The 15,929-nt window shown below is 38.1% G+C and overlaps 1 protein-coding gene across 1 annotated transcript in view; it reads left to right on the top strand.

Moving 5' to 3' along the window:
* The window catches only part of LPCAT1 (lysophosphatidylcholine acyltransferase 1), a 62,809-nt gene extending 50,088 nt beyond the window's left edge, over nucleotides 1–12,721 (top strand). The window contains exons 13-14 of the mRNA XM_066327515.1: nucleotides 788–926; nucleotides 5,234–12,721. Of these exons, the coding sequence (XP_066183612.1) occupies nucleotides 788–926; nucleotides 5,234–5,415 (321 nt within the window). The 3' untranslated portion in view covers nucleotides 5,416–12,721. The remainder of the gene's footprint in view (nucleotides 1–787; nucleotides 927–5,233) is intronic.
* The last annotated feature ends 3,208 nt before the right edge of the window (nucleotides 12,722–15,929 follow it).

Here is a 15,929-nt window from a genome sequence, read left to right as displayed (position 1 = left end):
ACTCTTATCTCTCACTTTACATTGTACAGGAAAATTGAGTTATTTTAAGGAAGCTTAATGAAGCTCTATTTGGTACAGATGTTCTGACGTATTCAGGTCCATTTCTCAGGGTAAAACACAGCACATATGCAAAGATGGAATGAGACTGAACAATTATTCTTAGTTATGAATCTGTCAGTACTAAAACTCTTTCTGTGAGGTAACTCTTTAGGATGTAACATTATGCAAATTATTGTTTTATAGAATAAATACTTGTAGAAAATTATATGCCCATCACTGGTGTATGGGGTAGGGATTCTGCTGAATAATGCCATTTAGATACTGGCCTTTATGCAAGCTGGCTTTTGGATTTTGGTCAAAGGAATCTTGAGTTTCACACTTGACCAAGTGGAAATGGTATCTGATTTAGGCTCTCGATACACAGACTGTCTTGGAGTTTGGACAGGTAGCTCAATGGACTGAATATTATTCTCAGTTACATGTTTGCAAAACATGTTAGTGTTTGACAGTCTTGTTGCTGGATATCATGGTAATTCCAGTGGTTAGGCACGTAAACGTAGGACCTTTTTCTGATTATAGCAAGCTTTACTTTCTAAGTATACACAGGTGAACTGATGATGATATTTTTTACTCAGACTAATCTGAAATCCTTAATATATCACATCAGTTGCAGAGTGACTGGAATTTCTAATAACAAATTTTTATTTTGCTTTGCTTCAATGTAGTGCTGTTGATAGGAGTTGGCATTCAGCTTTGCAATGATTTGTCTTGCTGTCTTGATTCATAGCTGTACCAGTCAGAAGGTGGAACTGTAACAGAAGAGGATTTAGCTTGTATTCTGAAGACTGCCATGGGTGTATCACAAATTGATGTTACGCATCTTTTTAGAGCTGTAGATGAAGAAGAAAAAGGAAAGATTACATATGGTAAGTATTCTAACTGCATCTGAACTGTCACACAATGTCGAAGTTGCCTGCACTCATGTTGGCAAACAAAGCAGTTATGTTTTTATTAAACTCTGCCTTTTTTAGTTGGCTTGGTGACTTCAATACTGATAACAGCACTGCAAGCAAAGTAAATTTACATTTGAAAAAACTAATTTCACCTTTGGTATCAAATGCCACGTTTGCATGTTTTCAGTTTTCCTTTCCACATCAAGTCGTAATACGAGGATTAGCTCCTTCAGCATATTCTGTTCTGTGACTTACATGTATGTGAATGTGTTTTTTTAAAGAAAGCTGCCTTAGCTCTGTCTTGTTTTGTCTCATGTGTCTGGGAGCAGGAAATGAGGGAGTTAACCAGGCTGCCTATTCTATAGTCTTTAATGTAGGTGGAATGGAGGCGATAAAGTTGCATTTGAAAAATTGAGACCTGAGTGAATAGATTGTGCAGAGAGTCAGAATACTTACATTTTACTTTGGATTCTTTGTTTTATGCAGTAAGGTTCTATATTTAGTTGTGTCATTTGAGTATGAACTGAGTTGTTGATAGCCAACATATTAAGTATCTCCAATAGAGGTGCTTGTGACATACTCTGTTCTAATTGTTTTCCCTCAGGATAATCCATACATATTTAATTTGTTAAAATCTTACAAAATAATATATCAGTGTCTGTAAATCATAGTTTCAACACTAGTACTTCCTCTGTTTCAATCATACAACATGCATTTAAAGCTTCAAATGCACAAATATTTAAGAGTTACTGAAATCAGTATCACTGCCACTGTTCTGTCCTTTTTTCCTGACTACTGTCTTCCCTCTTTGCCTCCTGCTGTATACTACCCTTTTCCTTTCTGTGCCTCTCATCTGTCACATCCGCAGCATTTCCACACCCTTGCTGCCCATTGCCTTTTTCCTGCCTATCACTGTTGCTCCTTGTCTTCCAACTTATAATGTGCAATGACTCAGTCTTCCTCCCCACTTCCCAATCACCAGTTTCAAAAATACCAGCATAAATCTTAACTTGGTAAGTGTAGCAGAATTCTAATTTTGGCATATTTCATTGTTTGAGAATAGCAAAATTTGTAGTCATGTACAAGTGAACTCAGACCAGGTCATATGAGTTACCAAAGAATTCATATTTTAATATTCATCTTTAATAGTTGCATTTAATCAGCACTTTTTCCCTAAGTGGTCATCACACGTTCCCATCACAAGAAAATCTGGACCACCAAGCCGCAGCAGTGGCCACTGGAGCGCTTCACTCTGATTTTCACTATTTTATATCCTGTAATAAAGACTAGTCTTTTGTGATGCAACACAAAGTAGGTAGTAGGATGGTGTTTACATAATTTCTTTGAAACTTTCCTTAGTGCTTCTTCTGAGAGAAGTGCTCATTTTATAATAGAAACATGTCATTTTAACGTATCTGAAAGTTTAATAGTGGGAGTAAATATCCAAGTTATTAGATTAGAGAATTAAAAGTTGCAAATAAACTTTTGATATTGCATTTCTGTCTTGAAAGTTCCTGCCATAAGTATTCAACCTCTTGTCTTTCCTGAGAATTTGTGGAACTTTACACATGCTCACTTTGTTGCATTTACTTACTACAAAGGAGATGCGGAAAAACTTGTGGACCGCAGGGTTCTGAAGACAACATCCAGGCAAACTCTTGAGAAATCAAAACACTGTATCTGGTGCAACTAATGTCACTTTGACTGACAATCTCTGTGTGTATACAATCTCCCTTCTAAGGTGTTGGAATATTAGGGATAGCAGGAATATTAGGCTGAGTCTTACTTGTAAGAGCAAAAGATAAAATAGGTAAAGTATCAAACCTGAATTGCTGCATGCATGGCTGAGTCCTTGAAGCCACAGATCTCATCCCAAAGGAAAAGCTCAGGTTGCAGGTAAACAGAATGACCAAGAGCAAAACCAAGTTTGTGTAACTAGACCAATTCACTGGTAATTGTGAATCTGAATTACTGGAAATCTGAATTTTTGTTGCATGGTTGAAAGCACACTGGTTGCCAGAGATCTGTTTATTGGTTCTCTTAAGCAGTGTGCAGTTGGTTTAGTTGTTCAGATGCTTTGATTGCAAAGCTTATCCTTTTAGTCTTATATAGACAGAGGCAAGATTTCTCAGTCTTAAGATGTGATTCTGGAGAGTTTGAATAGGTTCTCTAGGAGGGCATGTCAAATTCTAGGAAACTCCACCAGCTCTTGATAGACAATTCAGATTATGAAAGTGTTTTGAAGACTACCTGGCTTGCTGTAGCCAGAAAAAAAAAAAAAAAAAAAAGGCGAATTGGCCATATTTGGAGTATCTGTATGAATGAAGAATCAGGGAAGGAAGAATTATTTGCTTAAAATAATTATATATTAATCACAGGCTTATCCTGTTATTTAGCTTAGTGGAAACAAAAACTAGAGAAGATTAATGAACACAGAGCTACCAGGAGGAGCATTAGGTAGTAGGAGGGTATTTCAAGGGTAGGAGAAAAACTTCTTGAACTTGCTGTAGCACATATGCATACTTAATGCAAAGATATAGACATGAGTCTTAGCTCCACTTCGGGTGGGGGGGGTTTATGTCTTTTTGTTTTTAGTGGAGGTGGGAAGCAAAATCACCTTTTTACCCAAGTTAATGACTGAGGTGATCTTTTCCTTCAGTCTAATGCTTCACAGTTGCTTTCAGTTTGAGCTCCAAGATGAGGCTTTTGATTAGAAGTAATGCTGGAATAGTTGGTTCTTTCTACATCACCTTGTTTCACATTTCTGATGAATAAGGTAAATGGGATTCCAAGCACTTTTCAGTGCACTCTGCTGAGTACAACTTCAATAAATGTTCCTTAATACTTTCAGGACTTCTTTCAGCAGGACCCAAAATGCCAGCTTACTGAGATCTATCCAAGGTGTTACTCTGTTCAATTTGGATTGCCCTTTCCTCATGAAGATTTAATCATTTATATGATCCATCAGCCTGTTGTACATAGAGTTTTTCAACATAGGTGGTAATGTTGGCTTTCATGACCTAAACTTCATCAACTGTTGTTGAAGTTGTGGGTCCAGAATGCTCTAGATCCATATAACCTGTGGATAAAGGATACCCACTTTTTTGTGAGTGGAAGGATAGAGTTATGTTTATTGCCTTCTCCTTACCTATCATTTTGCAACAATTCAGAGGCAGGGTTGCCCTACAACTTCAGTGCCCCTGTGAGCCGTATGGCATTCTTTTGCTCCCTTGCCCTTTGCAGTATTGAAAAATCATGTCATCTCAGAGTGGCAGAGAGGGAAAGCTGCAGTGTTCCCCTTCTTCCATACTAACCCAGTTGTCGGAGGAACTGGGCTTCACTCCTTTGAAAGCCTTCTTCAGGTGTCATCTGCTCTGCAGTCCAGGGAATTCACATCATCATCTGATCGTGAGCTCTTCTGGGATAGCACAGTGAATTTGAGTGGGAGGTGTGTGATACACTGTAGGTGACTGAATTGCTGAAAACATTCACACTCATATTTTTCTAGTGTCAGTTTACATTATACGAATAGCTTCTTGTTGCTTGGATCCTGTACAGTATCTTGTGTTCAAATCATTCTGATTAAAGTCACATGGACAAATTGAGACAAAGTTTCAGTGATTTTCAATACAAAATGCTACTTCTTGATGTTAAGTATTCTCCACTCCCCCAGCAATTAATCTGGCTTTTCCTATTGTCATGTTATTATCCTAAATTAAAATCAGGAGGGTTTTTTCCTGTGTTATAAATTATCTTTTCAGTATTATTCTGTAAAATATTGGGACTTTTAAAATGCTGAAATCTTGAAAGCAGAAGGCAGCAATGACAGCTGCTGTTGAGTTGAAGCAAACTATGAGTGCAAAGCATCAAAAGCCATTATTTGCAAAAGAGTTTTAAGAATTTAAGGAATTACTACTCCTGATGTTCAGTGATCCTCAGCTGGATGGCTTCTGTACTCCCCCAGTGAACAGTGAAATGCTATGTCGGGGCATGTGGTGCTCATCATGTAATAATGCAAATCTGAGCCTGTTTGCCCCTTCATACAGCTCTGGCCTGAAGAGTTTTCAGAGGGCTTAGATAACTCTTTGCAGCATCTCAGCTCTGTGGATGTGGTAAACTTATGCTGAGAAGCTAAAACAAGCACTGAGGATTAGCATTATGTTAACTGCTGCTATTTTTCTCCAAAGAAATCATGTGATTATATAGATGTGTAAGTATTCAAATTTAGCATCCTTCTGTTTCAAAGAGCTGATTCTGTGCAACAACCACTTTTTTTTTAGATGACTTCTACACATTTGCTGTGTTGCACCCACACTTTGCAGAAGACTATCTCTATGCTGATCAGATGGGAGCTGAGAGCGGCTTGGAGACTTCATCGCTTTCTGCTCCTAATGGTATCTGTACTGACTTCAGCCCTGACAACAGTGGATATAGAAGGAAGCCCTTGCAGAAACTGAATTAACACTACAACCGTTACCTTCCTCTCCTGGTGAGAGGGTTGTATTTTCTTGGGATTTTCATAAGTCACTCCAATTATACAGCAAATACCAGTTTTGTGTGTGAAAGTTCTACCTGAATACCATCCTTTGAATCATACGTGCTATATTTAACATGTTCCAGGTCACTTTGGGAAAGGTGTTTTTATTTTTTTGAGAAGGTCTTTGAAAGGCAAAAATGTGAATGTGCTTCATTATTAATGTTCATATTTAAAAGGAAGCGGCACAACTTATTTATATTCCATTGGCTAGTTCCATGTACAAAGTGTCGCGCAAACTGTGCATGTATAAAGAAACTGTAGCTACTATGGTGTAAAGTGCACTTTGGTGATTAGTGTTCTCCCTAGTTATGGGGATGTTTATTTGGGGCCAAACTTTGCTGTCCATATCTGAATAGTCAGTCTTGTTGATTTCGGTGGGATTATTCTCTTGAGCAAGGCAAGCATACTTTGGCCCTTTGTTTTGGTTTCAGTGAACAGTTTGGAAACAGTAATACAAAAACTTGCTAAGGATTACTTTTTATTTTTATTGCTGAATGATAAAATTGTTTCTCTTTCCATGGTAGAATGAAAAGGAAATGCTCCTTATCCCTCACCTCAACACTTTTTTACTGTAATCTTCCGGATGCAATTAAACATGAATTCTTTCCAAACTACCATGCCACATACTGTTTGAAAATACATAAATGAACTATTTGTGCTTTTCTCTTATTACCAATTTAAATCATGTCCACACAACATTTCATGGGAGGTGTTTACAGAGCTATATTTGATTTAGAATTATCAGGAGTCACAGGTTTCTTTTGTAACAGGCCTGTACGGATAATATAGCATGGAATGCATCATAAAAACTTTGGTGTATCAGTACAAGTTGGAAAAGATTGCAGTCACTTTAAAGGCCAAGCCAGCAACAAGTTGCAAAACATCCTGAAGAAGTGCTAGTTAAATATCTATAGCAACATTACATATACTTCATAGAACATATATGAAGCTTAGAATAGTTTAGAACTGTAAAAAAACCACCACATTTGTATTAGTAATACTTACGTTTCCTTTTGTAAAGCCAGATGCCTTAACTGCTACTGGAGGTCTCAGAGAAAAATTTAGATTATTCCTATAAAACCACAGAGCTTCGTTGATTGGGAATGTGACAAAAGCCTCAAGGATTAGGAAGGAGGACTCTGTTACAAAGTAATTGTGATGACAACTCTGCTTCCAAACATTTCTGACTAGTTTTGTAGGGTTTTGTGCATTGAAAACTACTGAGATTTGAGTCTCCCATAAAGGGATTTAAAACTAGATTTGAAAGGGAAGAATTTTAGCAAAGGGTGTCTGTTTGTACCAAATGCTTTTATAACTATTTTTAAATAGCAGGATGTCTTTTAAAGCTCATTAGGGTATTGGAATCTGTCCTTAGAAATCCCAAACTGTATGTGGCAGGTCTCCAAACTGGAACTGGCTTTAATAAAGAGGGTTGGATAAAAAACTGTAAGAAAATATGCTTTATGGGGGTGTGTGGAGGTAATAACTAAATTTTTCATTTATCTAGGTAACAAAAGCCAAGCTCACAGGGCAGCAGCAGACTGGCTGGCAAGATACGAGTTAAAACTGATCATGAAAAATAGGAGAAATTGATTGAAAAAATAAGGCATATGAGAAACTACACTTAAGTAGGAATAGTCAGCTGCATAGAGGAGGGAGTGAGTATTACTGTGCTATATCTTGAGGCAGGGATGACACAGAATATGTCAAACTGACACTGTTAACTCTGCTGCAGAAAAGATGCCTCTTTGCATCTTTTGAGGGAGGGATGCATCAGCATGTGAATTGTGAGAAGCAGGCTGGTATTTCTGCATTACCAAGATGTGATTAGATCTTACCTGACATACCTGTTTGTACTGGGGCATTTGAGAGATGGGGTGTAACTGAATAAAGTCTGGAAGTACTCAAAAAGAGTTTCCTTTAATTCAGAGAAGAGGAGACTGAAGGAAGATGTGAACTTGTCTTTAAATATGGAAAAAGTTGCTATGGCAAAAATAGGAACACTCTTCTCCACAAGGATGGTAGATGCTGGCTATTACCTGGAAAGGCAAGTTAAGCTTAGGAAAAGTCTCTGACAATACACCTTGTTAATCTAAGGAGAAGGGTTATTTCAGGTGGGGTGATCAGCATGCCTTCCTTCACTAGAGTTTTTGAAAACAGAGAAGACAGCTACAGTAGAGACACTTGATTTTGTTGATCATGCCTCAGGGTTACAGGGAGCTGTCCCTGAGGTCTGTTTTCAGTAATGATACAGCATATAAGAGAAGGCAGATGTAGTCTGGACATACTGTGTCTCTACAAGACTATGGAACCTGGCTCAAGTTGGCTGTCTTAAGTTATCTTTTGCTTTGTATATGAGCTTGGGAATTTGAGAATTTCAGAATGCAGAGAAGGAGAGAGAGTTCCCCAACACTTGTCTGAACAGAAGAAAGAGGTAAGCTTAGAATCCCGTGGACAACTCTGAAGTGAGAGGAGCTCCAAAGGAAGAGATACATTGACCACATCTGTGAAAGAGCAAAGAAAGCTGATTGAAGTTGACTGAATATGAGTGTGTCTAATCTGCACATATGGCGTAACTTGAGGGTCTGTTTTATGAAAGCCCATAGGTTCATTGACTTTATTTTTATATTGAGGTGTTCTGTAATTGTGGTGAGTATAATAGCTGTACTTGTGTGCACCAAGCTGTACAGAGTGCATTGAAGAGCACTGCAGCCTGTAGTAGATGGGCCCTTAAACAGGTGCCACACTGTGTGGTGAAGAGGCACTGAAAGTCCTGTGCATCAGTGAGCTCAGGGCAGAGCTGCTGCTGGAGAACACCAGTGACCAACACAAGTCACAAGCAAGTACTCTTGGTGGATTAAATCATTAAAAAAGAAAAAAAAAAAGAAACATAAGACAAAACAACAGATTCTGGAAGGGAATGTGATTATCCCTTTTTTGAGAAATTACTGAATAAGATAAAGACATAATAGGAGGAATGATATGATGAAGGATCAGCCTGTATAGAAATATTGTTAGATCACATATTGTGTCATGGAAGTTGAGATTGATTAATATAATTCCATTAATTTTAGCATTTGTGGTATATAACATTAGACTGCCTTGCAATGAGAGAGAAGCTCACCACTGGGTGGTGAGCTCAGGCTCTTGAGGGCTGAGGCCTGGAACATATCACATGACTGCAGCAATGCTCGTTCCAACTCATCTGTCCAACCCCAGCTGCAGAAGTGTTTCAAAAGTTCCCCATGAGAAGCCTTTTTAGAGGCATCTGACTGTGGAGCAGCTGGGTGGTGACAGTCAACTTTCTGTGACTTGATGCAGAGTCAAAGAAGAAGTGAAAACTTTCTTTTCCCTTCACCAAACATTCATTAAAATATTACTGATTTTATAGGCAGATTGTTATATTTTAACAGATAGTATCAACACCCCTTAAATGTACAAGGAGACATAGGCAGAAATTACTCTGGTTCTTTGCAACTATTCAACTTTAATGATCCTTACACAAAACATGCAGGGGTGTGAAGGCATTTGACATTTCTGATGAGCATTTTTGTACTCTTATGTAACAGTGCCATCCCTTGCCAGCAGAGTTCCTGCATCAACCTAAATTTTTACATATTGTATGAGATACCCAGCCAAGGCTGAGTATCTCCTCTCATATGCCTGAACAGGTATTTAAAGTTACCCAGAAAGCCACAAAATCCAAAATATCTGAAGTTTTGGGGTGTTGGTTTGGTTTTTTGGTTGCTTCATTTATATTTTTTCAAACATTATGAAACCCCACTAAAACCAAACAATTGCTTAATAGGTGCAAAGCATGTTTAAGCCACTGTCTTTAGCACAGTATGGCAAGTGTTATTACAAATTTTGGGGAGAGTCTGTTGCTGTAAATTTAAAACACTTCATAGGAAATTTGTAAGCCTTGTAGAAGAAACTAGGCTGTACACTTAGTTTTATATTAATTAATTACACCATATGCTTCAGTGCATTTATTGTCACTAGAATGATCTAGGTGTGATAAATAGCAACCAGACGTGTGTGTGTTGGCTAATCCCATTTTCAAGGGATAAATCCATAGGTCACAAGGGTTGAAAAGGACACGTGTGCAGTAGGGAAGTGATGCAACCTCTTTAGTGACACAGCTGCCAGAAGTAAATAGCTTAAGTATCACACAGAGCTCTTATTAATATCTTCATGCAAGCTGAATACCTTTGGTAGCTAACTTAGGCATTAGGGTGGTTGGATAACCATAAAATGCAGTAAACATTTTCCTGGAAAAGTCATTGTTGCGCTTCAACATCTGATAAATTTTTAAAGCAAATGTGGTTTTATTTATTGATGAGTTCCCTGATAAGTTCATCTTTGGTATTGCCATTAAATTATTCTTCCTACTTTTATATTATCATGTGGTAACTATAGCTTCTCATATTAACTGTTTTAGTCACCTGTTCTTTGCTCCTTCAAGAACAGCATTCTCAGTAAGCACAGAAAGGACCAAAAACTTGAAAAAAACAAAACAAAACCCAAAAAACCACCTGCCCTGACTTAAAAAATACTAGTTGCAGAATTCTAGTAGCACATTCTGTAGATCCTGTGATCTCAGAAAAACGACCTGTAAGCACAGCTTTGCATGTTATGAGACTAAAGTAGGCTGGAGGGAAAACAAAATTCTGATAAAAGTTCTGACCAACTAAGTTCAGCTTTACTTTAGGTCAGAGTTTGGGTCCTAAGACTTTCTGAAATGTTACATTTTACTTAATGTGAAGCCTTTGGGTTTTTTTTTCTCTAGCAGAGCTTTCATGAGTGCTCTAGAAACAGGAAAGGGCAAGTACACTGACCAAGAGTTCCACATTAGCAAAATTCAGATTTGGCTCCTAAATCTGTATTGAGGCCCAGAAGTTCCCTGTGAACCAGGCACTTCAGATAGTTTGCTAATTTTTAGGTATCTGAACTTCAGCTGATTAGGAAAACTTAAATTATTTAGTGAATTACGCTGAATAGATCATTACCCAAAAAAAAAAAAAAAAAAAAAGAATACGAAATAGAAAGTAAGAGTTATCATCAGTGCCATTGATAATTAGTTACTAATTAATTAAATTATTCATGGATCAGTCCAGCAAAACTGCAAGATCTGTTTCACATGTGAGCAGGAAGGCTGACATGGTCATTCAGGTGCTTTTGCTAACCTGACTAGGTAGAATTTAAGCCAGATGATCGTTACTTAGAGGGTCATTTCTTGAAGAAATCAGAGGGTGCAGCGTCTGGTACTACAACATCCCAGTAATGTCTTGGTCTCTGGCAGTGTAGAAAGTGAGATTTCATCTTCTCATCCTGTCTTTTTTCTTTGAATTATGGAGAAAAGTATTCAAACCATGACAGAAACCCTGTAAGATCTTACAGGTAGAAACCCTCCAGCACCACCTCAGAGGTACAAAAATGATCATTCTGTGGAATAGTTACAGTGGTGAACTGGGTATACAATGCTGGTCACCAACACCTTGTGGTCAAACCATGTATAAATGGTAACACTGAGGTGACACTGCTGAGAGAACACAGCAGCAAACAGGGCATCCTTTAGCTGTGTTTGGACTTGAGTACTTTATTTCCAGCATCTCATAGTGGTCAAGTGGAGACAGCTTCTTTCTCTAGGAAACATTTCAGGTTTCTTTCAAGATAATAATTACTTAGACTTCTTCAAGTGGAAGAGTGATTTGTTTTGTAGAAAGCAGCTTCCTTTTCCCCAGATGGTTTGATGTGCTTTATCACGTGCAGTGTGCTTAAACTGGAGTGGGTGATACCAAGACAGCAGAGGATATAAGAGGCTTACAAAATAGAGGGTGTACATTTCTGTAAGATATGCTGAGACATTTCTGCACAGTAGTTGACATTGCCTAGATTGTCTTGCAAGTTCATTATGCAAAAAAGTTGTGTGGTGGCAGTGGCTGATTATTCCATTTTCCTTAGTTGGGTGGCAGAGCAGAGTACGCCTGTGCAGGCCAACCTTGGGGTATAGATATATTTGCAGTTTTCAAATTATCAGTCTCTGGCAACAGAAACAGTAGAATCACCTTAGCACTGATTGCACCTCAGTAAGTTACATAACTTAGCTCTTTGGGGTATTTTTTTATGCACACAGTTATCATGCTTTATTCTGAGCTGAGCTGCACAGAGCCATATGAATATCAGAGCTTACTTGAGACAGCTTGGTGATCTCAAAAAAAGGTGCTGTACGATAATCTGTTGGTAGAGTGTTACATTTCAGTTTTTTCCCTTTGACCAAAAATGTCAGAAGCAAGGGAAAAAAGTCATGACTTCTGTAATACTCTATTTTTATACTATCAATGGGGTGTTATTTAAGAGTTCCAGTTCTGAGCCAAAGTCAGCTGAAGAAAAATCAGGCTGAGCCTCTGATCCCAAACCAGCAAGTAGAAAATCCCATCCATGCCCAGCATGGCAGCAGAGCTTTCACTCTGCAGCTGGCCTTTTCCCACAGTGAAGAAGGATCTTTTCTGCCTCTTGAGCTGGTGAATTCAGTTTGCTGTATCCCTAGTTCTTGCCTTTGCTGTCTGTTCTTCATAGGTTTGTTGCAGCCAGAAGACCCTGCTGCCTTTTAAGCTGAAGTGACATCCATGGACTTTTCTCCCTGAGCTGGGAGCAGCAGGTGAATATTTTGAGTCCTGTTCTGGTAATGCTACCCAAAACTAAAAGCCCAGGTACTATTTTAGCTCATGCCTGCCATTAGGTACAGAACTGCTCTTTCTTTTCACACACTTCAACCATTGCAGGTGTGTCCAGGTGACAGCAGGTCTGAAAGAGCTTAAGAGATTCTCCTTGTTCCTGTGAGCAACAGGAAATTAAATTTAGAAGTATTAGAAGTTTACAGTGAAACCTTAAATTGGATTGACTCCTGACTCGCTACATATATCAGATATATATATATCTCACTTTCAGTGTGAGCCTGTTCACTTCCATGTTCCAAATGCAGGATCTGTAAATGTGATTGCAAACAAAGTCTCCTCATGGATACCGAAGAAAGCTGATGCTCAGACACTTTTCATCCTACCATGGTACTGGAAATGAAAATCATCTGACAGTAGGTTGTTTATAAGTCTGCGAATGTATATGGGGAAAACCCAAATACATGTCTTTTGTTCACTATCCAGCATGAAGACAATTTTGTATTTTAAATGCTAAAGAAATAAACTTTGAAAGATCTTTTATGGCCTAAGTATATATTTTTGTCCTATGTTTTCTTTTGTAATGAACTTCAAGCAAAATATTTCTTATATTTCAAAAAGGACATTTAGGTTACCCAGTGCTGTGTTTTCCAGACAACAAAGGCAGTTTTAAAGTAAACATCTAAAAATGAAATTGTATTTTTAAATATGTGAACTAGAATTCCTTTAAGTTAAACATGTCTCCTTAGCAACTGTATATACTTAGACAAAAAGCAAACCCATTACAGCTGCCTGTCTCTGTAGTTGTTTGTGTTTGGTGATTTGTTTATATTGCTTTTTCAGATTGCTCTAAGGGTATTGAGTCCATGTAAATCAACAATGTTAGAAATAGAAGTCAGAAATAAATTTCTTTAGAAGTGATAGAATTTGTTTCCTGGAAGAGGACCAAGAGTAAACATCAGCTAACCTTGTATTATGTACTATACTACTTAAATCTTGGAGCGTTGTGCTAAAAGTATTTGACATCTGTTCAATGGGACCACTTTCTAAACCTTTTTGTAATTCCCAACATCTCTCCAGGTGTGTGAGATATTTCTAATTTGATCACAGGTACTAGTTCATCTTTTTTGGAAAAATAAAATCGAGTAATGAACAAGCTGAGATATAACTCAGAAAAAAATTATTTTGATCTCTGTTGTTAAACTTGCATTGACTATATCATTTTTATATTTTGGGGGAAAAAATATTACAATGGTTTTGAACACGCTTGAAACTTTAAATGCCAAACAAAAAAGTTGACACTGAAATGGTCACATTTTGGAATTTTCTTGTACTGCTGCTGAATCCAAGTTAGGCACTGCCATGAAAAGGATGCTTTTAGCTGGAAACCTGTGTTGACAGAGCAGGAAGCTGCTTTGTAGGGACTCACTTGTGAGTTGTTCCATCAGCACTACAACCTTTGTTGCTGACTTCAAGGCTGCTCAAACAGACCTGTTGTGTTTAAAGAAAAAAAGGTTTTTACTGTAAGAGCCCTTGGATGTGCAGTGTAAATCTGTAACAATATATAGTGCTACTGGATAATAATGATCTAAATGCATATTTTCTGCTGTAAAGTTCCCTCATGTGGCTCCAATAATTTGTGTACATAGACTATTACCTTTGCACTGAACTGACTATACTTCATAAAATGAAGAGCTAAAACAAGTATTGTACTAAAGATGACCATACCTTGTGGCTCCAATTGTGGAAATACTTTTGCAGAACAAAAGGTATAGCTTCAGTGTTATAAATTTGATTTTTATATTTTTTATTAACATGCATGGAAGACTAAGGATAATATTTTTTAAAAATGAACTTGGTTTTTGTACATTTTTTCAATGTTTAAAACTATATGATTTAACATTACCTCTGAATGCCAGTGATCAGTAAATTTTTAAAGGAAATACCTCAATTTGAGCATTCTTCTCTTGTTGCTTGTCTGATAGGTTAAAATGGACTATGGGGTGTGATGAAGTGAGCATATGATGTAGGTGCTTAAACTGTGCTGTAGAAGGTGTATGATGGTTTACTGAAAGGGACCTAAATGATACACTACAAGTGTTGAGTGCAGTTACACAATCATGGCTCATTCTGCCCAACTGGACATTTTCCTCATGAATGGCTTGTAATTTAAATTTTCAGCGTGAAGCCAAATTAAAAAAAATGAAACAAAAAATACTTGGTTTCCTCTGGATTTTATTCTTTCCAATATTTTTTAACAACAGGGTTTATAATAAGGGAAAGGATACAAACCATAATTGTGAGTAAGACTGAGTCCATATATTTTAGGCAAACTTTGTTGATGTGTGTTCTCTGTATCAGTGTGTGTAGAAAAACAATGTTTGTTTACCTGACAACTGGGAGGATGAAATACAGATATTTAAAGGGGGAGGGAGGGGTGAAAAAAACAACCAGTATCCCTCTGTGACAGTGATATTGTCTCCAGTTCTATTTTGTGTGCTTAAAGAGGAACATTAAAAGATCAAAAAATATTCAGAAAAGGGACTCCAGAATTCCATGGGAATAAGTCTGTCTAAATTAGACTGAATTATCTCTGGCTACATTTTTTTTTTTTTTTTTAATCCAGGAAACAGACAAGAAGGGATCCAACACTCCACACACCCGAAAAATTGATAATGAAGGGTAGAAAAAAGGCATCCTCTGAGGTCCAGTGAGTGTAAGCTGAACCATTAATATGGCCAGTATGAAGAATAAAAGTGAAACACTGGGGAAGCTCACCAGAGAAATGATAGCCTGATACAAAGATTTCAAGGGAAGACTTGTTAGTGTTTTACTCTAATGTTATTCTCTCTGTTGTTTCAAGTGATAGACTTGTGGTTAACCTCAGCTGGCAGCTAAGTACCACACATCCACTTGCTCACTCTCCCCCCACCCCTGGGAGGGAAAAAAAGGAAAAACCTGGGGATTGAGATAAGAAGAGTTTAATAATTGAAATGAAAAAAAAATAATAATAATGAAAAGGTGACAACAAAGAGAGGAATAAAACTCAAAAGAAACAAGTTATGCACAATGTAACAACTTACCACCCTGTAACTGATGCCCAGCCCCTCATTGAGCAGTGATCAGCCCCTCCCAGCAACTCCCCCCAGTTTATATACTGGGCATGACATTCTGTGGTATGGAATATCCCTTTGGACAGTTTAGGTCAGCTGTCCCAGCTGTGCCACCTCCCAGCACCGGTGGAATGCAGAAAGGCCTTGGCTTGAGGTAAACACTGCTGAGCAACAACCAATTAGTCTCATGCTAACCCCAAAACATAAGTCTGTACCAGCTAGTGGAAAGAAAATTAACTCAATCCCAGTTGAAACCAAGACAGACCTGAATGCGCCTACCCAAATGTCTGTTTTCTCATTTGTCTTGCAAAGAAACTCCTGGTTGTGCCACTTGGCTGAGCTGCTGGGGCAGTGAGCTGTAACTTGTGCCTCTTCTGCCCCAGCCTCTCAGCTGAGCTGTACCTGAGGCAAATGTTCACATCATCAGTTTCTTCTGGTTAACCCACACACATGTAAGGACCACAAGAAATGCTCCTTTCTCAATCCAAGGCAAGAGGAAAGAGCCTTCCCAGCTCCCTTGAGGGACAGTGCTCAGGCCTATGAGAGCAGAGTGTGACTGATGGTAGTAATCATGGTATTCACAGAGTCACCCAGAATCCATTTAGCTGGAACCATCGAATCCAACCTGTGACAGCAGCTAGACCATGGC

Source organism: Sylvia atricapilla, chromosome 1 (assembly GCF_009819655.1).
Source record: "Sylvia atricapilla isolate bSylAtr1 chromosome 1, bSylAtr1.pri, whole genome shotgun sequence".
Taxonomy (NCBI): domain Eukaryota; kingdom Metazoa; phylum Chordata; class Aves; order Passeriformes; family Sylviidae; genus Sylvia; species Sylvia atricapilla.
The sequence above is the reverse complement of the archived record's forward strand: the minus strand, read 5'-3'. Positions and strand labels throughout refer to the sequence as shown.